General features: G+C 35.9%; 1 protein-coding gene across 11 annotated transcripts in view; it reads left to right on the top strand.

Moving 5' to 3' along the window:
- Positions 1-25,711, top strand: part of auts2a (activator of transcription and developmental regulator AUTS2 a) — a 370,676-nt gene that overhangs the window by 236,646 nt on the left and 108,319 nt on the right. For all 11 annotated transcript variants that reach the window (XM_058788533.1, XM_058788537.1, XM_058788542.1 and 8 more), the window contains one exon: positions 1,414-1,443. In XM_058788533.1, the coding sequence (XP_058644516.1) occupies positions 1,414-1,443 (30 nt within the window). The remainder of the gene's footprint in view (positions 1-1,413; positions 1,444-25,711) is intronic.

A 25,711-nucleotide genomic window follows, 5' to 3' on the forward strand; every position in this document is an offset into this window, starting at 1 on the left:
TAGTGTGATCAGTGTAGCCCACTTCTGAAACAAATGACTGGATTGTTTCTTTTTAGTGAATCAAAAACATTCAGTGCTACCATAGTAGTTTGATTCTGAAATTGAATGACTCTTATGAACTGGTTCTTTTTAGTGAATCCAATTTATATTCTAGAGCACCTCCAGTGTAGTCTGATTCATGAAAAAAATCACTCATATGAGCCAGTTCTTTTTAGTGGATCAAAAACATACAGTGTGACTAATGTAGACCAATTCTGACAATAAATGACTCATATGAACTGGTTCTTTTTAATGAATCAGTAACATACAGTGTGACCAGTGTAGCCCAATTCTGAGAACAAATTACTCTTATGGACTGATTCTTTTTAATGAATCCAGCACATGCAGTGCTACCAGAGTAGCATTATTCTGAAATTGAATGACTCTTATGAACTGGTTCTTTTTAGGAAATCCAATTTATATTCTAGAGCACCTCCAGTGTAGTCTGTTTCATGAACAAATCACTTATATGGATCTTTTTAGTGAATCAAATACATACAGAGCATCCAGTGTAGCCTGATTCACAAACAAATGACTCATGAACCAGTTCTTTATATTGAATCAAAAACATACAGTTTGACCAGTGTAGCCCAATTTTAAAAACAAACAACTTTTATGAACTGATTCTTTTTATTGAATAAAAATCATACAATGTGAAACAGTGTAGTCTGATTCATGAACAAATGACTCTTATTAGTTCTTTTTAGTGATCTAAGCATGACCAATGTAGTTGAAATATCAAAATAAATGTCAGTTTTGAGCTGGTTCTTATAATGAATAGTTTGAAATATGCTTTGAATCAATCTGAAACTGTCCTGTATAATTTACAACATTAGCAGAAAAGGTTTGAAATATGCTCACATGAATCAGAATCAAATCAGGAATCTGAATCAGAAACTCAGCATACCAAATCCTAACAAAAACTGAATCCATTTAGTGTTAGCTATTTTTGACCAATTTAAGGATTGATTTCATGAGGAAAATGCGATGTTATTTATTTCTGTAAACAACCAAACTCTGTGTACAGAAGATGATTAAGCAGCGGACTGACAGCTGTATTTAGCTGCAGTGTGTCTGTGGCCTATGAGACGTGAAGATAGTTGGACTCATACTCTAGTTGGTGTCGGGGAGAAAAAACCCTGCTGGTGGTAATAGGCAGATGTAATGAGGCCTGGCCACTGAGTGAGATAAGAACAGCCTTTTCCTGCTTAGACTTTTATTACCCTGCTGATGAGCTGTGCAGTGCGAGACTGCTGAAATCAGATTTCCACTTCATAATAGCTTTATATTTAAAAGCAGAAAAAAGTGTTTCAGCTCCATCACATCTAGCAGATTCTGCACTGTTCTAATGTCTCCTTTTTCTTTGTCTTACAGTGTGACAGCGAGAGTGACCAAGAAGACAAGGTAAGACTGGGCCTTATTATTTTTGTTACAAGACCAGCACTGTGTTGAAATCTGTATTTTATGTTTTTGTATTTTTTACCTTTACACGTAGGAATTTTCAATGTTGAAATGTGTCATAATACTTTCTCTTATCCCAACATAATATGCAGAGACAACTACAAAAACCCCGTTTCAACAGCGATTATATCACTGGAGATCACGCACTCACTGTGTAGTTCGTTTCTAGTAATCGTTGCTGTTTTTAGGTGGCAGATCAGCTCTCCCATTGTTTGCATCATATCAACGCTAGCTTGCATAAATCATTTGTTGCATTGCCTCTGGTTGCTTTGATGGAAATGTATTTTTACAGTGCTCTTTGGTTCTACATGCAGTACAAAAATTGCATAAACGTATATGTACATTAATCATTTAAAAAAAAAGTATTTATTTATTTATTATTATTATTATTATATTTATATTTATTATTGTAGTTATTTATATACTTATTTGTTCATTAATTTAAATCTCCAGCTGACTGATAGAATTTATTTTGTAACATTTAAAGTAATTTATTAATCATTTTAATTATTTTTATAATTTGTTATTATTATTATTATTGTATTTATTTATATACTTATTTATTCATTAATTTAAATCTCCAGATGACTGATATAATTTATTTTGTAACATTTAAAATAATTTATTAATAATTTTAATAATTTTCTAAATAGTATAAATTTTTATAATGTATTATTATTATTATTATTAATTTATATACTTATTTATTCATTAATTTAGATCTCCAACTGACTGATAGAATTTATGTAATAAAATTTAAAATAAATTATTCATCATTTTAATTATTACAAATATATATTATTATGTTATTATTATTATTATTATTATTATATAAAATGTATTTTAAAAATTAACAAACAAAAAACTCATTGTAATAATGTACTGAATTGTGCTTTTCACAAATTCCAAGAACTGTTAGGAAATGCAAATCTAGTTAGTAGTAGCAGCTGTAGTGTTAGTGTTATTAATACCATGTTACATCATATAGCACTTCTAAAATGATCTTTATACTTTTTTAATCAAACTTGAATCAATGAGAATCCAATATTAGACTCTACTTAAAAGTGTGTTTCTATTTAATTAGAATTACCATCTTGTTAATGACTGTGAGAAGGCCTTAATTAACTCTGCATTAATTATGAACGACTAAATGGTGTGCGAAATTTGAAAAGAACCATTACGAGCATCACAAGTTACATTTTACACATATTACTGTGTAACAGTTCCGACAGATTTATTTAAGGTACAACCCACAGGACATAGGGTATGATGATTTACGTTAGGTTGGAGCTGAACTATTATATCAGTCATATTTATAGTGTAATTATAACGAAATGATGCTATTATTTAAATGCATGAATTTAATTTAACACTAGGCTCTAGGCTAACTTTGATGCAAGCTATGAAAAGCTTGACAAGACATCGCACCACTTATATACTGTCTGCTCAACATCAGCATGATTACACGAAAATGTTGTTTTGTTCGCTCTTTTTGAATGTTCCTCATTTGTTGTTTTAAACCAGTGGTTGTTTGATGACGACGAGTCGAATTAGCCATGTCAGTCAAAGCCCTTTTGTTGTGGCATGGCAGAGATGTGCGGCGTAAGACATTAATCGCTGTTTTGCTCGCTGCGTTCCTGCTTCTCATTATTCCTCTAATGATTTTCACAATGTCATGTCATTCTCTCTGCCTTTGATTAATTATGTGTCAAAACAATGGAAGGGTTTAGTAGGTAAACAAAGAAACAAGAGCGCTCTCTTTCAAACACACACACATTTGCAAACACTTCAGAGGGATCGCTTTCTGTCAATAGCTCTTAAAATGTGTTTACAAAACCGTGAGCATGTTGAGCTGCGTTAGCAATAAACGACAGATCCGTGATATTTTCACATGCTTTTTCTCTCTGGGAATGAATTCAGTAGCTCTTTCCCCTGCAATAGCGGTTACTGTACAGTATATATTCAGCAGTCGTCGGGGAGGACGCCTTGTCACATTAATGGGTCAGTTCTATTCATCCACAGACAAACTGTCTCTTTTTATTCTCCTCCGGCCCAAATCAGGAAATGAAAAAAGACACTCTGGAGAAATCATTTTCTGACTTCAAGAATGTTAAGAACGAGGCTTTTTTTCCCCTCCCTTTTTCCCTTAAATGACAGTGCATGTTCATATTTCTTAACCCGGTTATCAAAATGCCCCACAGGAAGTGATGTCATAATTGTATTTCCTGTGACACAGCTACAGTCAACATTCCATCACCAGTTCAATTGGCAAACCTCCAAGTAATGCATCAGAGCGAAACTATATAATTACTGTAATATTTTATGAATATGTCAAATATATTAATACTGTAATTATTTTTTAATTTTGACTTTTAGATGTATGAATATATTTTAGTATTTAATAACAGAAATATATTCATACACCAAATTTTCATTTTTATATTATTAAAATTATTACAAAATTTATTTTAGTAATATTAATATAAAATTATTATTTAACTAGCTTTACATCGAGGCTTTACTCTTACTCTTAGTTGTTTTATATTATTTTACAGTTTTATTTTATTTTATGATTATTTATTAAATAGTATAACAATTTTTTTTATTAAATTTATTACAATCAAATATTTAATTTGTCATTTTAATGACAAAATAATTGTAATAATAATAATAATTCTATTAATTAATATATGAGTTATCTTATTTTATATAATTTTAAATAATATATTATTTATAAAATATTTTCAAATGGAGGCTTACTGTAAAACAATTATGTCAGCAATTATTCCTTTCTTTCTTTTACAGTCACGGCCAAAAATATTGGCACCCTTGGTAAATATGACCAAAGAAGGCTGTGAAAATTAATCTGCATTGTTAATCCTTTTGATCTTTTATTAAAAAAATTCACAAAAATCAGAGACCATTCCTTCATCCAGAATCACTCCAGACCCTTTAGATTCCCAGCTCCATGTTGGTGCTATCTGTTGGTATTTGATAGAATCCATGATGCCATGTGTCTAAACAAGATGTCCAGGACCTCCAGCAGAAATATAGGCCCACAACATCAAAAATACAGCAGTATATTTCATTGTACACATGGGGTACTTTTTATCCCTGTGTTCACTAAACCCATCTTGAGTGTTTGCTGCTAAAATCAGATTTTTTTGTTTCATCTGACCATAGAAGCCAGTCCCATTTGAAGTTCCAGTCGTGTCTGATAACTGAATATGCTGGAGTTTGTTTTTGGATGAGCTAGGAGAATTTTTCTTGAAACCCTCCCAAACAACATGTGGTGATGTAGGTGCTGTTTGACAATTTTTTTTTTTTTTTTTTGACCCCGAGACTCAACTATTTCCTGCAATTCTCCAGCTGTGGTCCTTGAAGAGTCTTTAGCCACTCAAACCCTCCTTCTCACCATGCATTAGGACAATATAGACGCACGTCCTCTTCCAGGCAGTTTCGTAATATTTTATGTTGATTGGAAATTCTTAATTATTGCCCTGATGCTGGAAATGGGAATTTTCACTGCTGTAGCTCTTTTCTTAAAGCCACTTCACTAATTTGTGAAGCTCAATTATCTTTTGCTGCTGATCAGAAATATATTCTTTGGTTTTTCACATTGTGATGGATGATTAAGGGAATTTGGGCTTTGTTTTCCCTCCTATTTATATTTCTGTGAAAAAGGAAGCCATGGCTGGATAATTTCATGTTCATAATCACCCTGGAGTGCTCAAAATTGTGAATATGAATGGAAATATACTTCAGAGCTATTTTACTCATAAGAATTTCTAGGGGTGCCAATAATTGTGTCCAGCGTGTATTTGGGAAACATTTATTTCATAATGATATTTCCCCCCATTTTAAATTCTTATTATCCAATGAAAGGTTAGATTTTTGTGAATTTTTTTAATAAAAGATCAAAAGGATTAACAATGCAGATTAATTTTCACAGCCTTCTTTGATCATATTTACCAAGGGTGCTGATATTTTTGGCCATGACTAAGTAGTTTACTCTGTAATAATGATGCATTACATGCAGGTTTGATTAATAAGTATAATTGATGGAATGGTGTTTTAATAATGTTATTATAAATAATTATGTTAACATCAAATGCTAATGAATCTACCAAATAGCTGTTTTTCTTAAAAGGGTATTTTTAAAGTTAATGGGAAGCAGTATGTGTGTGTGTGTGTGTGTGTGTGTGTGTGGACGTGTTGCATGAAGTGTGAGAGTGTTTAATGGCCTTTTGACATCTCGTTTGTGTTAGCTGGAGCAGAGCGAGAGATTTATTAAATGGTACAGACTGTACACTGTTCATCATGCAGGCCGGGCCTATTCCAACTGGAACACGGCCCTAGTCCTGCTGTCTGCCCTCTCTGGCTCCCTCTCCTCTCGCTCTCCCTCTCCTGCTGTTGGATGAATTGGCAGCATGCAGGCCGAACAGCGTCCAGAATGCTCTGAAAGCGCTTGGCTGGCCCTGGCAACTGTGGCTGGCCTCCACCTTTCAGGCTTTTGGCTCCGCTTCGGTCCCTAGATGCCCCTGTTACTTTCGTTCTGTCTCTCTTTCTTTCTCTCTCTCTCCTTCCCTCAGTGTGCCAGGGATCTTGTTCTCGCTTCTCCCCACAACCTGCTCACCCCCCAAACCCCAGGCCCCCGCCCCCTGCCCTGATTTGTGTGCAGAAGAAGTGTCTGTTATTAGAGAGAGCAGGTAGGACCCTGTCTTCTCATTACCAGCCGCTCAAGGGGGATTATTATGTCTGCTGTGGCTGGCAGAGAGCAAGCGAAAGAGATTCCACCGCCTGACGGCTGTTTGATGTTCCGCAGCTGCCCGGATCCAATAACGTCCCCTTTTCATGCCGCAGTTAACACTAACAGGTCTGCGCCATCTGAGAGCGTTTAAAGACCGTTGAGGCTCAAGTGAATTTGTGCCGACTTTAGCCAGCAACAAATCAGCACATGTGCTCAGGCTTAGTGCCTCTCTACCCTCAGAATCCCTCTTTATGTCTGAGCCATGGTGCAGTGGGTTACACATGTGCTCTTGACACATAAGCCATTGTAGGTTCAGGCTTAAAGGGGTACAATGCTGTTTCATGCATTCAGAGTTGTTTACACTATTAAAGAGTTGGACTCTCATGCTAAGTATGGACAAAGTTTCAAAAAACAATTTGGACATAGAGTATTTCTGTGCCAAAAATCTTACTTCCGGGTTCGTACAAGTTTCGGAGAGTTTTTATTTTTCCGATCGTGGCTCTTCATTACGTAAACGAGGGTGGAACTCCTTATATGGGCATTTCTCCCGGAAGAACGCACCCTTGCATGCATCGACCAGAGCAAGAGCACGCCCATCAACACGTTTCATTCGGCTGCACTGAACGGGACTCGCTCGAGAAGAATGTATCTAAAGAAGTGTGTTTTTGGTTGTAAGGGAAAGATAACCTTGGTCAGCTTCCCAAAGAACCCAGCGTTATGCAGTTTGTTTTTTCGGGGCAGCAACAGAGTTTCTCAAGTGTGTTTGTTGACGAACGTTTTATAAACAAGGCCCAGTTCGACGCTGGATTTTCACATCGTTTGATACTGAAAGATGGAGCGGTCCCAGCTATAAGAGATCCCGGTCATGATTCAGAACTGCAGATGGTAAGTGAAACGGCATCAAATGTCTGTTTTGTTTTCAATCGGTACTCAAGTGCTCGTCACTCTTTAGCTCCGCCCACGGCGTGCCTCCAGGAGCTCGGCTTTTTTCGGAGAGAATCGTAAAGCTGTAACTTTCTTTTATAAATATGATAAAACTAAAGACTTTTTGGAGATATGAAAGATACAATACTACTCTATAGGTACTCAACATTAACATGAGATTGGGTGAAACTGTGTGTGTTACGTCCTCTTTAAGTATGACGAGTGTAATGTCTCTGTCTCCCTGTCTCATTTTACTAATCTGAAAATGTAAAGCTGGCTTTTTAAATCAATATTAAGATGTTTGTGTGTGTGTGTGTACATAGATATTTATAATTTTCATTAAAAGTTTTCTTTATTTTTTTATTCATGGATAGATGGGTGGATGTAGATCTAGAAAAAACAATTATAATTTTCATTAAAAGTTTTCTTTACTTTTTACTCATAGATGGATAGATGTTTTCTAGAAATAATATTTATAATTTTCATTAAATATTTTCTTACTTTTTTATTCATGGACGGATGAGTGAATGGATAGATATTTACTAGAAATAATATTTATACGTTTCATTAAATGTTTTTCATTAGATCGTATTAAATGTTTATTTTGGATGGATCCATGGATGGATGGATGGATGAATGAGTAGATATTTACTAAAATTAATATTTAATATTTTCTTTATATTTCTTTTTTTATTCACAAATGACAGACAGATAGATAGATAGATAGATAGATAGATGGACTTCTATCCACTTTTTTTACTCCTTTCCACAGTTCTCATCATATGTGGTGCATTATGTGATTATGAACATTTATTAATAAACACAGTGCCTTTCACTACAAATAATGCTTTTAAACCACTTTATAATCCCAGCATAAGCATTACAATCTTGAAGCAGTATGTTTAATGCTAAAACCCATTAAATACACACCACTGAAACTGTTGAGAGCACAAAGCGTGCTGAAAAATGGTTTTATGTGTACTAATCAATTATCAGCCCATTACCTTTAAGAGGTAGATGGAGATGACAAATCGCACAAGCATGGACAGATTAATCTTAAGTACCTTTAAAACATCCCACCTTTGGCTCCAAATTAACGTCCTCTTGCGTTTTAATGCACTTGATGAGGCCTTAAAAGGGAAAATAAGAGGACCTTTATCGCTGAACTCTTTTAACATCCCTCGCCCCCTCACTGTTCTCATGGGCCTGCGTATCTTCCCCCCGTCTGTGTGTGGCCAAGGGCAGAGGACGCCATTTGAAAGCAGTTGCAGATTTATCTGCAGCGAAGTGCTGTTATTTCACTTGCTCGCCTCTCATTCGAGACTTGAGCTTTTAAGAAATTGTGTATGTCCTTGACACAAAACCATGATCGTACATATGGGCCATTCTACAGAATTGGTCCAAAGTCAGAGTTGGAAACGTCTTGAAAAAAATTAATTTTTCCAAAAAATATGTATGTATGCAAATTGTAGAATATCCAAGGTACATTAGTTTGAATATACATTTATATTATATTGAATATACATATATATTTGAATGGTGTTTATTTCCCCAGATATGAGGATTTTGTGTTCCCTTTTGTCACTACTGAAACAATGATGACATGTGACAATTCTATGGGATATCACCCAAAAAAACCAAAGATGTCACTACCGAAACTCGACCAGTTCTGTAGAATGGCCCATATACTGTACGTAAATGCCTGGCTTTTCCCCCTCATCCGCCTCTTTTCGTCTTCTGACGATGTTTGCCCTGAGGCGGTTGGAGGAGGAGGAGGAGGAGAGGCGCATTAGTTTCTCCATCACTCAGCTGGAGCACTGGCACATAAAACGTTTTTTTTATTTATTTATTTATTTTTTTTATCTCGTCGCCACACTTCCGTGCGGTGAAACGGGGCGGGTAATAAAGCTCCGCGAGCGAGTTGTCAGCGGTAAAAGATTATGTGTTTTGCCCTCCCTGCATCTGAAATAAGCGAGCAAAGGGGTGTTTACAGGCTTGAGTGGGCGCTCGTGAGGCCGAGACAGAGGCTGATTGCTGTAGAGTGGCCTGTCAGCCCGTGATTTGTCACATACTTCATCATCTCCGTCACTCTGCCGAGCGTTGTCATAGCTAACGTATCGCCCTGCATTTGTACCGACCCGTGTAGGAAATTTGTATTTACTTTGGGGTTTGGAGGAAGCGGCGGGGGGAGTGGTGTAATTTGTTCCTCGTGGATAATGTGACCCTGAGTGGAGCCGGATCATGGGTTAGTTGAAGTGATATTTTCCGGTAATGGTAGTCGTACATCACGGCTGTCAGACAGAGTTAGGAGGCATGCACGTAACAGCTCCATTTCAGCCACTGCAAGCATCTGGGATTATTTTCCATAACCAAGTATGACATGACCGCTCTGCAGAGTGCATTAAATTTTTACTGGCTTTTCTTCCTTTGCTCCGTCTTTCCCTCCCTCTCTTTGTTCCCCAGCCGGGTCAGCAGCATTTCCCCTGAGCCAACCGGGGGGCTCCGGGCTGGCAGGGTGATTGATGCTCAGGAGACATCGGCGTCCCCACTGCAGCGCTGACACGTCTCCATCATTTTATTTCTAATGACGTCTTTATTTCTTTAATTTCTTTCTTATTGTCGCCGGCTATTTTGATCCTTGTTATTTCCAGGCAAGGTCAGCGCTGTAAATGCCAGAGCTGTGGGAGACGGATCACGTGTGTGTGTTGAAGGCTAATCGCCGGGATCCTGGGGGCGGGTGGGCAGGCAGCGCTCATTATAGGGGCCTACCGCCAAAATTATGTGACGACCTTACAGGCCCTCTGACTTGCCAGACAGCAGAAGGATTTAGAGGGAGAGAGAGCAGGGTGATGCATGCTGCTTGATGGATGGGCAGGTCAGCAGCCTGTGCAGTTACACACCACCCCCTCACCCCTGGCCGTCCCTCTCATTCCTGTCTGCCGCAGAAGTGCATTATGGAAGAAAGAGTGTAGCCCACTTATTGTGCTGGTGGAGTGCTGCTATTTGATTGACACCAATTAAACAGACCTTCTTTGGCTAGTGATGTACTATATATATATATTTATTTATTCTTCTTTTTTTTATATTATTTGTTTTTAATATTAAAGTTTTTTTTCCCCCCTGATTATAGGCAGGTTATAATTAGTTAAAATTAGTCTGAATTGGCCTGTATTAGATGCAGATAATATTAATGCATTTTATCTGTTTGTTTGTTTGTTTGTTTGTTTGTTTGTTTGTTTATAATAATAATAATAATAATAACTATGATTTATAATTATTATAATTTTTATTATAGGTTAGCAAAACTATAACAATAAAAAGTGTTACCTGAAATAAATAAACATTAACTGAAATTAATAAAATTCAAACTTAAAATATGAAACTTATTTTAATTGAGATTTTAATTTATTTTAATTAATTTCTCATTTTCATTTACAGTAGTTTAACAGTTGTTAAACGGTACTAAACTGAAAGAGAAATAATAAAATATATAGACATATATAAAAATAATATAGATATTTCTTATTGTTTTTAATTTTAATTTTTTTTAATTAAAAAGACATCTATTTATTTTTATTTTTATTTCCTTATTATAGACTGGTTATAATTAGTTATAATGATATTAATTAGATAACTAATTATATATTTATATAACTAAATACATTAGTTTATTATCAGTATTAGATGCAGATGATATTAAGGCATTTTATTTATTTGTTTGTTAATAATAATAATAATAATAATAATAATAATAATAATGACTTTTTTCCAAAGAAAGGACTAACACCATAAACATTGTTACCTGAAATAAAATTAACATTAACTGAAATAAATAAAATTTAAACATAAAATATGAAGCTTATTTTAATTAAGATTATTTTTATTTTTATTAATTTCTCATTTTTATTTACAGTGGTTTAACAGTAGTTTAAAATAACTACTACTAAAATACTACTAAACTACTACTATAAACTACTAAAATAACAAACTGAAAGAGACATTTTATATATATATATATATATATATATATATATATATATATATATAGACATATACAGACATATTTAAAAAATAAATAACTAATGAAAATGACAACAAGAACTAAAATTGAAAAATAAAAGGAAAATAAATAATAAAAAAATCTATAACAGTATCTCACTGCTGTATATTATCTAGACAGGAATTATTTTTACATTATAAATACATTATTAATGTATAATTTGATAATCGTTTCTGTATAATATTAATATTACTATTTGAAAAAAATTCTATATCAGCGCATTCCTATAAAATATTTAATATATACAACAAAGCAATTAGCATTATATCACCAATCAGTAGATAGAAAACAGTTTGTTTGTTTGTTTGTGTGTGTGTGTGCTTGTTTTCTAGTGGAGATGGTGACTTGCAGCTATTGTTTGTGCTGAGCATAAGCAGAGAGGCATCAGAGTGCCTCAAGGCAGTCAGTAATGACCCCCACCGACCCTTACTTGCTAACACAATCACACATTTACACACTCTCTCTCCTCCGTCTCCCCCAACAGGCAGAGCCTCATTCTGTCATGCTGTATATCTGGGCGCTAACGCTCGCCTCTAACATGTGGACAACGATCAACTTGTTAGTGTGGATTCAGCATCTTCCTTTTCCCTTAGGCCATGATGAGCCTTGCTGATGCCTCCAGATTCCTTACACACACTCGCATGAGAGCCCCTGACGGCTTTTTAGTCCCCTAAGAGAACTCAGTGTGCTGGGAGGTTGAGTGGTTGGGGTTTGTATCCAGGGCTGAGACTAACACTGTGTGCTCTTGCCATTTGGGACACAACCTTGCAGCAGGGGCCCTATGAACACAATACTCTTTTTTTTTTTTTTGGACCTGTATTCTCCTGTCTGACCTCTTATGGATAGGGATGGACAGTAGCCCTGCCACAACTTCACAAGTGGGCTGGTGCTTCCTTTATTCTTTTCTCATAAACTGACTTTTATCTGTCTAGTCAGGCACTGGAGATAGAAAAAGGGTCAAGATCATTCTTGATTAGTTGTGTAGCAACCCACTCAGTGAAAAGGCATGAATTGCTATTTTCCTCTGAGCAAACACTATTATTTCCAGCATAGCATAGAGAGGCTGTGTGGAATGAAAGCACACACAAAAGAAAGGTTAACCTGGAGAAATAGTTCAGTGACTTCTTTGATTTTAAGTTTTTATGTTGACTTCCAACCCAAGGCATGAGATATTTTACACTTTCCATTAACAGAGGTTCCCGAGAGCCCTCAACCTCAGCATTCATTTGCACAAGCCAATAAAAGGTAATAATGCACCTGTGTGACTCAGACAAGGTTGCCAAGTCCTTGAAATGGAATTGAAGGGAAATATCCCTTGTGAATTATGATAAAGTGGCAAAGCTTTAGGTGAAAATTATTCGATCAGTGTTGCAAACTGCAAACAACATCAAAGTAAGGTATAATACAAGTAAACACAGGCAAATGAATTATCAGGATATATAATATAATATAATGTAACATAATATAATTAATGCTGTCAAAATAAGCGTGTTAAAGCAGGCGATTCATTTTTCCAGTTTAACGGCATTAAAAATATTTAACGCAGGGGTGGAGCTAGTTGGTCACCACACTCACAACCACTGCTTTTGTCTCTTTTTTTCTTGACAAGAATTGTCTTTATTTAGACGCAGAACGTCTTTACGACCACACCGAATGGGAGACTTTTCAGATGTGCACTACACTTCACCAGTACAAATACGGCAGCACTTGCTGTAGGCTGTATTATTTCATATTAAAGTGCAAATGAAACTACGAGCATGCGTGTCAGATCTGTGTCACGTTCAGCAGCGGCAGCTCTTAAAGTAATAGCAGCCAAATAATCTAATAACCCAGCTGCTGTCATAATCAAAAAACAAAAGAAAGAAGAGGAAATCAATAACTTTAAAGATTAATCTGTATTTAATTTAGAATTTAGTGTTGATAACTTTTTTAAATTTCTGTATATTTCCTACTTGCTGAAGGGCACAGGTAAATATGACATTTATTATAATGGGTTTATATGAAGATAGTTTTAAGTTTAATAAATGTTAAAATTGATAGCTCTCAATTATACTGTAATGTTGAATGGCTATAGTGAATGGTTAAATATTAGGGAAAAAATAACAATTTCTAAGAGACATCAGTAGAATTGGTATCAGTGATACTCACCTTCAGTCATAAAAAAAGATGACATTAAATAAATATGAAAAATATACTGTCTTTATGTCGTTTCTACATTAATTTGAAGATTGAATGTGAAATTATTGCAATTTAAAAGTATATTTAAAAACTTTAATGCTAGATGGGATTAATCACGATCACGAAAAAAAAGTATGATTAATTAGTTAATATTTTTTAATCGATTAATAGCACTAAATATCATATAATATAATTTAATATTTTTTAATTATTATATTAGTACCTGTAAAGTGCTGTAGAAGATTCCATTCCATGTGAGACTGGTAGTTGTGTGATGGATCTCACCTGGTCTGAGATGTGTCTAGCTATCTGTGCTCATGAATATAAATGAGAACAGGTTGACTGTTATCTATTTTAAATAATGTATGCGCTCAGACCTTGGGTTCAAGTCCACATCTCCTAACAGACTTTTTCCTCACACATGGAATAGTAGAACATGTTACTTCACGTCCATCTCTTTGTTCTTCACCTTTCACTCTGTCTCTGCCTTCGCATCCTCCGCAGGCTGATTGCTGTTCCCAGACAGTCCAAGGTTAAACTGAGGCCGTATGCATGGTGGATGTCTGTCAAGGTCTTCACACCTACACACAGACCATTAGCCAGTGCACTGTGACGTATATGCAGTAGAGACATATACAGTCATAGTGTTCTTGTCCATTGGCATTTTGGTTTTGTGACACAAATTCCCGTAAACTTTGTTTTGAACAGCAATTTTTGACTTCAGAAAAGACAAGTTTATGGATTTTTTTCTGTTCTTTCTTTACTGAAACATGCATTGCCATGCATTGCATTGAGCCCATAAAAAAGAACCTCGCTGCAGATTTGTTTTTATATAAGTTTTATTTTGTTATATTTTACCTGCCTTTATTTGTCATGTTTTAATTTTTTTTTTTTAAATAATGGTTTTAATTATTATTATTATTTTTTTCGTATTTGTTAGTCTTTATCTTCATATATTGTTATCGGTATATATTCTTTTTTTTTCAACTTTTTTCTTCTATTTATTTTTAATTGTGTGTATTTTATATTTTTATAATTTTGTTTTTTCTATTTATTTGCATTTTAGTTTTAGTTTTAGCTTTTAGGGTTTTTTTATTTATTTTTTTTTATTTATTTATATTTTTGTTATAAATTTTTATTTTCTTATTTTTTATTAAGCTTTGAGTTAGTTAAGGTCTCCCAAAATTTTACATGGTTTGCACTCAGAAATCACTAAAAATTCAATAAAATAATTCAATAAAATTGAAAACAGAGAATAGATAGATGTCATAATAATACAGTTATAAACACTTTATTATTTTATTTTTGTAGGCCTTTATATTCTTGTTTTTATTTTTTTATTTTTAAAGCGGCAGCTCGTAACTTTTTTGGGTTAAAAATGATCAGAAATCAATATTTGAGCAAGTACATAACCAGCCAGTGTTCAAAACTATCACCTTACTTTAGCCCGATTCACAACGGTTAGCTTATAATAATGTGAAAATTCTTATTTGGGTCATATATTCCAAGACGTAGGCTAGAATCTGTGATTCCTAAGTACAGTATCCACACCGGTGCGGTGACTGACAGACTGACACACATACTCCTCAAAACATTAGATTCATCCGCGCTGGAGCCGTGCCGGAGTACAACCCCACGCAAGGAAGATAATTCCGCACAGAGCTGCAATTCCAGTTTTTCAAACAGAGATGGCGACAAAGAGGCAAAACTTACGGACTGCAGCTTTAAATAATAGCTTTATTTTGTTTTGTTAAATTTTGATTTTGTCTCTTTTGTCACTTTATAAGTCTTTATTTTTCATTTTTGTATTTTTTATTTATTTTCATCTATTTATTTTTCTTTTATATTTTTTTATCATTATATATATATGTGTGTGTGTGTGTGTATGTGTGTGTGTGTTATTTTTTTTTTTAATTATAGGCTTTAATTTAGTTAAGATTTCCCACAATATACTTTGCTACAGAGTATGTGCTCAAAAAACAACAACAAAAATTTGAAATAAAAATGATATTCAACAAAATGACCCTAATGACAAGTGTGCCGGCATATACGCTGAGCGCACCGGACACGCAGACTCATGTGTAGACACATCCCGTCCCAATTGTTCACCAACACGCTTGTTACAGCAGAATAATTGGAGGGTGTTCAGCTTTGCAAAAACAGGTCAGGTCAGGAAAATCGTGTCCGTCTGTGTCCTGATTAACCCCAAGAGAATGATCGACAAAAGAGCTCGGCCTGTTGTGCGTGAGGCTCCAATTATGTGTACAAGACATCGCCGGCCTGAGGGAAATTAAATGGAATCCCCCAGCTGGATGTGCAACCGAGGCCTCATGGGAGACATTTCGGCTCTTATTAAAACAGCCCCATTGTCTAGGCTTAAGGGTCCAGTGTGTCAAGCTGAAAATATGTAAATATAAAGCCCATAAGGACTTCGCCTTACATCCGTGTGTGTATGTGTGTGTGTGTGTGTGTGTTCATCCACACCCTACGTCTTTTGTGACAGCCAGTATTGACTGGGAATAATGAGGCTGCCCTGTTGATGTCCTGCATTGTGACTGAAGCTCATTTCTGTATGGACGTCTTGACAGCAGCGTGATGCAATGGTTGTGGTATTCTCTCCACTGTCTTTCTGCTGTTATCAGGGCCTATTTAAACACCTCAGCAATGGTCCCTCGGGCTCAGAGAGCAGGAGAGCCATTGATTGTGTCCAGTCTGTGTAAGTGAGGGTGTAAGCAGCTCCGACTCAGGACAGATCACCGACAATAAGTGGCCCTCTGGAGAGAAATGAAGATTAATGAACCTCAGAGGATGGTTAGTTTGTTGTTTTTTTAGTTAGAAACTAATGATTCACTCTAGGTTATTTAAACCCAATGTCACATTAGTGTACAGACACTTAATTTAAAGGCTAATGTAAATGGAATGTCTTACAAATAGGACTGATATGAGGTAGTTTAAGATTCCAGACCTTAAAATTGATTGGGCCCCAATGTATTACAATTGAGGTCAATAACAAATTATACTTAAGTTATTTTAATAATAATTCATCCATGCAATGAAAGTCAATAGGGTCAAGTGTTGTTTTGGACCCCACTGACTTTCATTGTGTGGACAAAAGCAAAAAGGTAAGGAAGAAAGTCACACAGGTGTGGATCAACTGGGTGAGTCAATTCTGAATTTTCATTTTTTGGGGTGTTTTTTGCATAATCGGTTTGAAAAAAAATTCTAAAACTAACAGAATATCCAGTCCCACTTTATATTAGGTGGCCTTAACTACTATGTACTTACGTTCAAATGAATCATTTGGTACAATGCACTTATTGTGTATAAACATGTTTTACATTATACTTATATTTTGAAAAATACCTGCATGTAATTACATCTGTAATTATTTATGTAATTACATTTATAATTACACTAATGACCCATCCATTAAACCTTAACCCACCCTTAAACCTGCTCATACCACCAAACCTGTGCCTCGCACCTCAATAGCAGCAAAAGTGTTTTGGGTTACACTTTATTTTAAGGTGTCCTTGTTACAGTGTAATTATACATTTAAGTACTGAGTAATTAATTACATGTACTTACTATGTGGTTAGGATTAGGGTTTGCCTTAGGGACACTTGCATGTAATTATGCATAATTTATTGTTATTATAATAGCAAGTAGATGTAACGTGTAACAAGGACACCTTAAAACAAAGTTTTACCATGTTTTGCAATACAATATGAGCACAATACGTACATTGCACTTATTTTTGATCTAAGTACATAGTTAAAGCCACCTAATATAAAGTGGGACTGAATATCCTTATCCATTGGCTTATCCATTCAATCAGTCAGATTTTGATATTAATGTTGCAATAAATGTAGTTGTAGAAATGTTTCAGCTGGTTTTAAGGTGGGGCGAGGTGGTTGGATGATAAAAGCGTTTCTCCCATAAGCACACAAACATATCAGTCCCATCTCTTTTAATTATTCAGTGCTGTGGTCCTTCAAGATGCATTTTTCTTCCTTTCAGTCTGCCCTTCCTTAGCTTTTAAAAGCCTCAGGCAATTTGTAAAGGTCTGTAAGCTGAAGAAGATATTCTCTGCACATCTTTATATTCTCGCAAACGTAAATCATGAGAAAACATCCTCTCTGCACAGACGAGACCCCTACTGAGACATATGACAACAAACGCTTGAAGATAAAGGCGTTTACTGTGACAGAAGAAAGCAGTACTGTGTGTGCATGTGTTTATCTGTAACAAGGTAATTAGTACCCAGAATCCTGTGTTTCCACATCAAGACAAATAGAAGGCAGTAGAGTACTCTCATTTCTCACATTTACTTTTAACCACTTCTAATTAGACTGTTCATAATGTGGGTCTGTGGGTGATTTTTTTTTTTTTATTGTGGTTTTTATTTTTACAATTCTTTAAATGCAGTCATATGCTAAAAAGCTGATAAATGTGTTGCTTTTTCTATAAAGTTTCCTATTTTTCATTCGTTGTGTTTTTAAATTAATCAAAGACAGTAATGAATCCAGCACTCTGGTTTGCTTCGGAATCAAATGAAGCAAGAAAACGTAAAACACAATTGACTATGCAAATTAATGGCATCCATTCACTGTAACAAAGCATCATAAGAGGTGACTGTAAAATATGGATGTCTTACCATCATTCGTGTGAGCATAGAGCGATTTATCACCAATTTACCTTTCAGTGCTCATCAAACACAATGCAGACTTGGCATGTGCGGCTGCACACACGTTATTACGCACACACTCGCGCTATTACGTGCACAGCGGGCTAAATAACAAAGCCTGCAATGTGCCCTTTGGTGGGTAGATAGCTCATTTCTAAAGAGAGACCTTCCATCTGTGCTGATGGCAGCCGAGGGAACCGTTATGATCATGATGGAAATCTCAGCTGCCATTATGGGACGGCAACACAGGGCGCACTGCACACGCACTAATGGACTCATTTGTAATTGGGGGAGAGGGAGATGATGTGTGCTTGCATGTGGGTGTGTGTGACATACAGGAAGGAATGGAACAGAAAGAAGGTATAGATATAATTGTGACGTCAAAAAACATGTTTGTTTTTGCCTTTTTTCATGCAACTTTCAGTGATGATCTGTTTAGGATTATATCCTGACATATACTAGCTCAAAAGTGTTTTTTGTGTTTTTTTAAGGGCTCAAGCACCACGGTGCGAGAACCCTGTTGGAATTGCTCTAGTTATTTTATTTTAATTTATTTTAGTTTGTTTGTTTATTTATTTATTATACGTTACGCTCACTAAGGCTGCATTTTTTTTATTTAAAAATACAATAATAATTGTAATAAAATTGTTTTCAGTTTGGATATATTTTACAATTAGTGCTGGGCAATGATTATTCGTGATTATTTACATCCAAAATAAAAGTTTTTGTGTACTTTGTATGTTTATTATGTATATATAAATACACACACATGCATGCATATATTTAAGAAAAATATGTTATGTTTATATATTAAATATATTTATATATAATATAAATTATATGTATATAAATATATACATGTAAATATTTTCAAAATATACTGTATGTGTGTGTCTTCATATATACATAATAAATATACACAGTAAAATAAATATGAATAAAAAATAATAAATATACACAGACATATATCACATATATCAACAAAAACTTATTTAAGTTAGCACTATTTAAAATTTTCATCAGCCATTGCATTCTTCAGTGTCGCATGATCCTTCAGAAATCATTCTAATGTGCTGATTTGCTGCTATGCTGAAAACATTTGTTTGCTTGTTATAGATGTAATATTGTTAGATGGTTGCTAATAATAATTCCTTTGACATTGCACCTCAAAAATCTGGACTTTTGTTGAGCTGGCTGTTAAAACAAACTAAATAGCAGCTAAAAACAGGCGTGAGGCTACATAAAACAAGTGTGAGACCACAATAAACGGGAGAGAGAGACTAATATGAGAAAATTCAGTCAATTAGACATAATTAGATACATGAAATAAACCACCGGAGCTCGCTGCTGGTTTCCCACATGTTAAAGGAGCCCAAACTGTGTAAGAAAATAGGATCAATGAGATTATGTGGCAACACTCGGCTGTGGGGTGTAAGCATGTGGAGTTTGAGAGGCGAGAGCAATGTGTGGTCTGGTTTTTAAAGAGTTCAATAAAACAGTCAGCCTTAGCATAGCCTCTGTTTGTGTACGTGTCTGTGAGTATGCATGTGTGTGTGTAACTGTCGCATTGCAGCGTCAAAGTAGTAGCTTAAGGCATTTGTAGGCGGATAAGTGAGTTTGGGTACAGCATGGGAGAAGAGAGTTAGCGGGAGACAGGAAGCAAATACTGATACTAATCACTGAGCTCCAGGGCGACAACTGTCCCAAACCCCAAACTAATTCACACAATTAACACTTTTTAAACACTTATCTATCTCTCCAGCACTAAAATCTTTGCACGCCATTTCAAAGAATCACAGCAGGGGTCTGGAACACAATAACCCCACCATTATCCGTTATGTTTCTATTGAATCCGCTATAGAATATATTACAGTTAATAAATAATCAGGCACTCCTGAAAAGAGCTGTTTTATATTAGCCATTCAAAATGACCTAAACCTAAACATGCGTGACAAATTAAAGAAGTTTTACTCATTGTTCAAAAACAAACTAATATATTTTTACTTTTAGTTAAGATTCATTGTGTAAAATTTAGTTCATATTCAGAATGTCATTTTGTTTTCTTTGCGCACATAGCTTCATAAAATTATGGTTGAACCGCATGAACTTTATTTTAATTATGTCCTTACTACCTTTCTGGGCCTTGAATGTGGTAGTTACATTGCTGTCTGTGCAGGGTCAGAAAGCTCTTGGATTTCATCCAAAATATCTTAATTTGTGTCCAGAAGATGAACAAAGGTCTTACGGGTTTGGAATGACATGAGGGTTAGTAAAAATTAATAACAGAATTGAATCCCTTTAAGATATCAAAGTATAACACCCAGGGATGTGTGTGTAGATATGTTAAAAATGTAAGTTGTTCTATATTCTTGGCTACTGACGTGTTATACATTATTCATGGTCATGGAGTTATCTTAACACCTCTCTCGCTCACTCAGTCTGTCTCATTCTCAGATTTGTATCCTCATTTCAGGTCAGCCAGTCTTTTCACACACATTTCATAGGAGGCCACAAGTGAACGTGTAATTTATAGCAGACATCAGTCACCGAGGCATTGCGGGAACTGGGGTGATGCAGTGTTATCAATCAGCTGTATTATTTCACAGTAAACAGCGAAGGACGCTGTGCAGTAATTGGTAACCAAACACCAGTTGACTCCTGTCTGCTTGCACGAATAGTTATTAGTTATTCTCTAACAGCTGCTGCTGTGGTGAAGTCATGTGTGTTTGTGTGTGTATATACCACAGTAATGCCCTAAAGCCTTGGTAATGAGTTCAGTAGAGGGAAATACACAAAATCAATTCTAGCTGCAGTGTGTGATGAGTGTTTTTATACTTTAAAATCAAATCTTAAATTATTTTATTTAATATGCAGAATTAAACATAATTTCGTCATGGTGTATTCTAAGATATTTCACTCGTGTAGTAGTGTTCCTTGGGGCAAAAAAACAAACAAAAAAAAACAGACTAGCAAATGACGAAAGTCTTTTTAAAATTACCCATGCTGCTCGTTTTTTGGTGCAAATGGATGTAACGTATCCAAACAAAATGGGGATTTTTGTGTCAGCCGATCATGACACAACAGTGTTTCCTTTTTCTATCCATTCAATTCACACTGCACAACAATTTCTTTTGTTGAGACCATATATTCATCAGGATTCCCAGGAAACACTGGAATAGGCAGTGATATTGATAGGACATAATCAAGTGTCATTTAAGACATGCCCTAGAGTTTACCCACTACGAATTTGAATTTGATTTTAATTCTCGCTGAAGTCACATAGACAGCAAAAAAAAAAAAAAAAACCTACCAAAACACAAGTGCCGTGTTGCAGCCTTTCCCTGTCATCTGCCACGAGACCGCCTCTCTATTTCCTGTCCCCTTGTTTCTCTTTCTATTTTTTATCTGCTTTTTCATTTTTCCACTTTGTCTTTTTCTACCTGTATCTCTTGTGTTTTCTCTGTGTGTCTCTCTCCCTCTCTCCGGGGATGGTGTGATGAGTGGGATGAGTGCAAGCATATGTGTGGCGTGTATGATGGGTTGTTGACAGGCAGGTCTTATCTCCTCTGCTCCGCACCAGTAGTCCTCTGATTACAGCTGACAGCTTGAATCCTCGATAAAAGAGCCGACATTAAAGAATACAGCGGCGAGGAGCAGTCCTCGTCTCTCTCCATCCCTCCCGCGGCTCGTACGCATGTCAATGCTGTCGGGGGAGGAAGTGACATCAGAAGATTCCTCTGACAGTCTCAGGCCCGTCAAGAAAGACTAAGGCAGTTTTGTGGCAGGCTTCCCTTAGGCAAGCTGTGATACCGTATTTCTCCCCACACATCAAGCCATCGCCGCGCTTTCTCTTGCATACCTCTCTTTTGTCTCTCTCTTTCACCAGAAATTAACAGCATCCTCCTGTATCGTGCACTGACAGCATTGTTCACCTTGTCAAAGAGCGATAGCGTTTGAGATTTAATCTCTGATTGGTGTTTGGGAGAGCGGAGGGCCGACAGGTGGGGGAGGGACTGGGGATTTCCATGCAGAGGTCTTATCAGAGGAGTCTGATGGAGCTTTGGTCCAGATGACATCCCAGCGCAGAGCTCAGAAGGTCTGAAGAGAAGCTCAAGCATCCTATCATTGAGACAGAGAGGAGAGACGTACAGAACCTGTCGAAGCCGTAGCCTAACGGTTAGTGCACATACTCCAACATGTTGAGCCTTGGTGCTCATGCAGGTAGCTGAGTTCAATTCTAAACAATTCTAAAAAATGTTTACAAAAAAAATCTAAAGAGGAAAAAAGGTAGCATGAGAAGTTGGCACACTATTAATCAGGGTTGTTTGCTTATTGTATTTTTTTTAATTTGTCCAATTTCTGAAATTTTTGGGATTAGACATTTTATGTTACCAATATTAATATATTGGATAATATGATGAATATTTTAATTTTATGGCCAATATTAAAATTATTTATTATTTTGTCTAAATAAAATGAAACAATAAACTACACTAATATAATTAATAATACTAATAAATTAGTATTAGCCAATAACTGATACCGTGCCGATATATTATGCATCCCTGTTGTTGTTGTTGTTGTTTTGTTTTTTTTGACAATATATAAATGTTAGTATGGCAAGTGTGTGTTTGTATGTGTTGTCTGTTCTCTACTTATTGTGCCTAAATTTTATATCCAGTGAGAGATTTCCCCTAGCCACTGGCAGTGCTACACACACACACACACACACACACAGAGACTCATCTCTCCACAGCCAACTCCCATCTCACCCGTCTGGCCCAGACTCAACTCATTTGGCCTGAGCCAGGGAATTTCAGCAAAGCGTTCTTTTCATTCTGCTCTCATTTATTTTAACTGATATACTCTGATTAAGAGCTTTATGTCTGTCTCTCTCTCTATCCTCAGAGCGTCAGGGAGTTAGGAAGGGAGGGATGCAGGGAAGGAATCTACTGCCAAAATATGTGAATAATTAGGGCGAAGGCAGTGGGCTGGTGCCAGACCGAGGGGAGGCATTTGCCCGGCTTATTAGATCCACTAAAGCACAGCTGTAAATCAGCGTCATGTCCAAACCCAGCAGCTCTCCAGAAACTTCCTGAGCCAGGACGTGTCAGTTAGCCAGACGTGTGAATACGGCTAAGAAATTAAATTATAGCTGGGCAGCTTGATTTGAACTCCATTTAGCACTGTCATCCTTTTTGTTGTTGTTTTTGTTTGGTTTTCGCTTTGCTATTTCTTCAAATCACTCTTCGGATTAAATTAAAATCGCAAATTTGTCTTTAAAACACGAATTTACCTAATCTAGTCACATCCAAATATACCTAAAGTTTTTTTTTCTTCCACATTCAATGTATTTTTTTACCGCCATTTCTTCTGTTTCAACATTAACACTGCAGCTGGATAGGGTTTGTTTCCATTGTTGGAAATGTGATTTAAAACAGTGGAAAGCTGATTACTTCAGCATCTGAGAGTTGGCGGTGTTGATTTAGTGTTCGCCTGATGAAGTCCAGTTAAAGATGGGCTTCCTCTGCCAGAGTGTTTAGTGAGTGACACATCATCATTACCGAACCGTTTATGGCCCTTCGGATCACAGTCCAGAGAGCTGCTCTATTGTTCAGCACAGAATTACAGAGTGAGAGAGAAGAATAAATGAGAAAGGAAATGAACTGGACAGAGCGCAAGGGATTGAGACCCAGTGGACGGTTGGCATACGCGGATTCGACAGAGTCTGCCCTCCGTGCTTGAGGAAGTCCAATCAGCTTCTCTATTCAGCTCATTGACAAGCCGCAAGAGGGTGAAATCAGAACACATTGTTCCTGAGCTGAAGATAATAAGGACCTCGGCAGTGGCGACAATCTCTTCTTTATGCCCCTCATCATGAGAGACTCACCGTTGCGCTCTCAAACGCAAAGACCTTTTAGACACGCATCTTCTTGGGGGCTGTGACTCTGAGATGGATCATGTCTTTCATTTTTAGCGCTTTATTCCCACGTTTAATGGAGCGGGCATCATCTGTAGTGTACGTGAAGGTCGGGAAGCACTAGAGGTTTCTAGAGTCTTTGAAGTTCTTTTTACTGCCATAATATTTTATGTAGGACTGGAATTCTGTGAAATCAGTTTCAGTCTCTTTTGTGCAGTTAACCTCACTTTTGTACTCCAATGCGAAGTTGATTACATTGACTCTACATAGATTCAGAGGTTATTCGTATTAACTAGTGGAACTCTGAGAAATTATGTGAATTTATGCTTTAAGAATGTGTCAACCAGTTTAACTTAAAGTTAATCTCTGTTAGCTAAGGTCGACTAGTTTGTGTAGATACCATACACATTGCAGATAGACATCTTTTTCCATTGTGTAGCATCTCAAGGTGTTTTATGTGCATTTTTAATACAATGTGTAAGTTACGGAGGCCACGTTTTAAGCAGTTTTGAGTAAATTAGGTGGATTAATTAATACAGTACAGCCATGATTTACTTAAAATGAGAGAACTAATTAATAAAATGTTGTCATAATTTTTTGGCCACATTATCTATTTTTTGTCATCTGCGGGGCTCGGTAAAAAAGTAAGAATGGGAGTCTTTAGGTATCGATCTGCTTCTCATCCTGTAAACTTGTAAAGCGATTCTTCTTGATATACATTTTCTTATCATTATTAATGAATGAGTTTACTGTGAATATTAGTGCTGTCAAATGATTAATCGCGATTAATCGCATCCAAAATAAAAGTTTTTGTTTACATTATATATGTATGTGTACTGTGTATATTTATTATGTATATATAAATACACACACATACAGTATATATTTTGAAAATATTTACGTTTATACATTTATATATGTATATTCTTATATCTTATATTATATATAAATATGTTTAATATATAAACATAACATATTTTTCTTAAATATATACATGCATGTGTTTGTATTTATATAATAAATATACACAGTATACACACATGTAAACAAATTTTTTTATTTTGGATGCGATTAATCGCAATCAATCGTTTGACAGCACTAGTGAATATCAAATTTTTATTAAATTGCTTATATAATTAGGATTTTTTTTTTTACAATTGTTTTAAAAAGCACCTTTAGTCTAAAAAAATTAAAACTATTAAAAGTTGGTTAAAAAAGTCTCTCAAAACCTCTATATTCTGTTACTTTCTGTTGCACTCGCTCACTTATTAAACGCAAGAATGTGTCTTATGTAAACATCCCTCAAGAATGTGTCCAATCTGGGTCATGTGAGCCCGAAATGATTAAGTAAGACAATTCATCTGCAACCCACCAACTAGTCAATTTGGAAAATATGTACTTTACCCTTACGTTGCTTTAATCTTTCTTTCCTTCATCATTTCTCTTTTCTTCCTTTGTCTTTCTTTTGCATTCTTCACCTCTTCTACTTAAATGCAGTGGTATAGTCAGCCAAAGATGGATGGGTATGATAGGCCTGTGCCAAATAGTGAGGAAGGTATGTGTGTGTGTGATGAGGTGCTTTCGCAGGGCTGAGCTGCAGGCGCAGGAGGGGAAGATGTATGAGCCTCAGGGTTCTGGGCAGTGGAAAACAGTGCTCTAAACTAATGATCCACAGCCTGATCGTTAGAGCCC

The sequence above is a fragment of the Onychostoma macrolepis genome, chromosome 10 (genome assembly GCF_012432095.1).
Source record: "Onychostoma macrolepis isolate SWU-2019 chromosome 10, ASM1243209v1, whole genome shotgun sequence".
NCBI classification, from domain to species: Eukaryota; Metazoa; Chordata; class Actinopteri; order Cypriniformes; family Cyprinidae; genus Onychostoma; species Onychostoma macrolepis.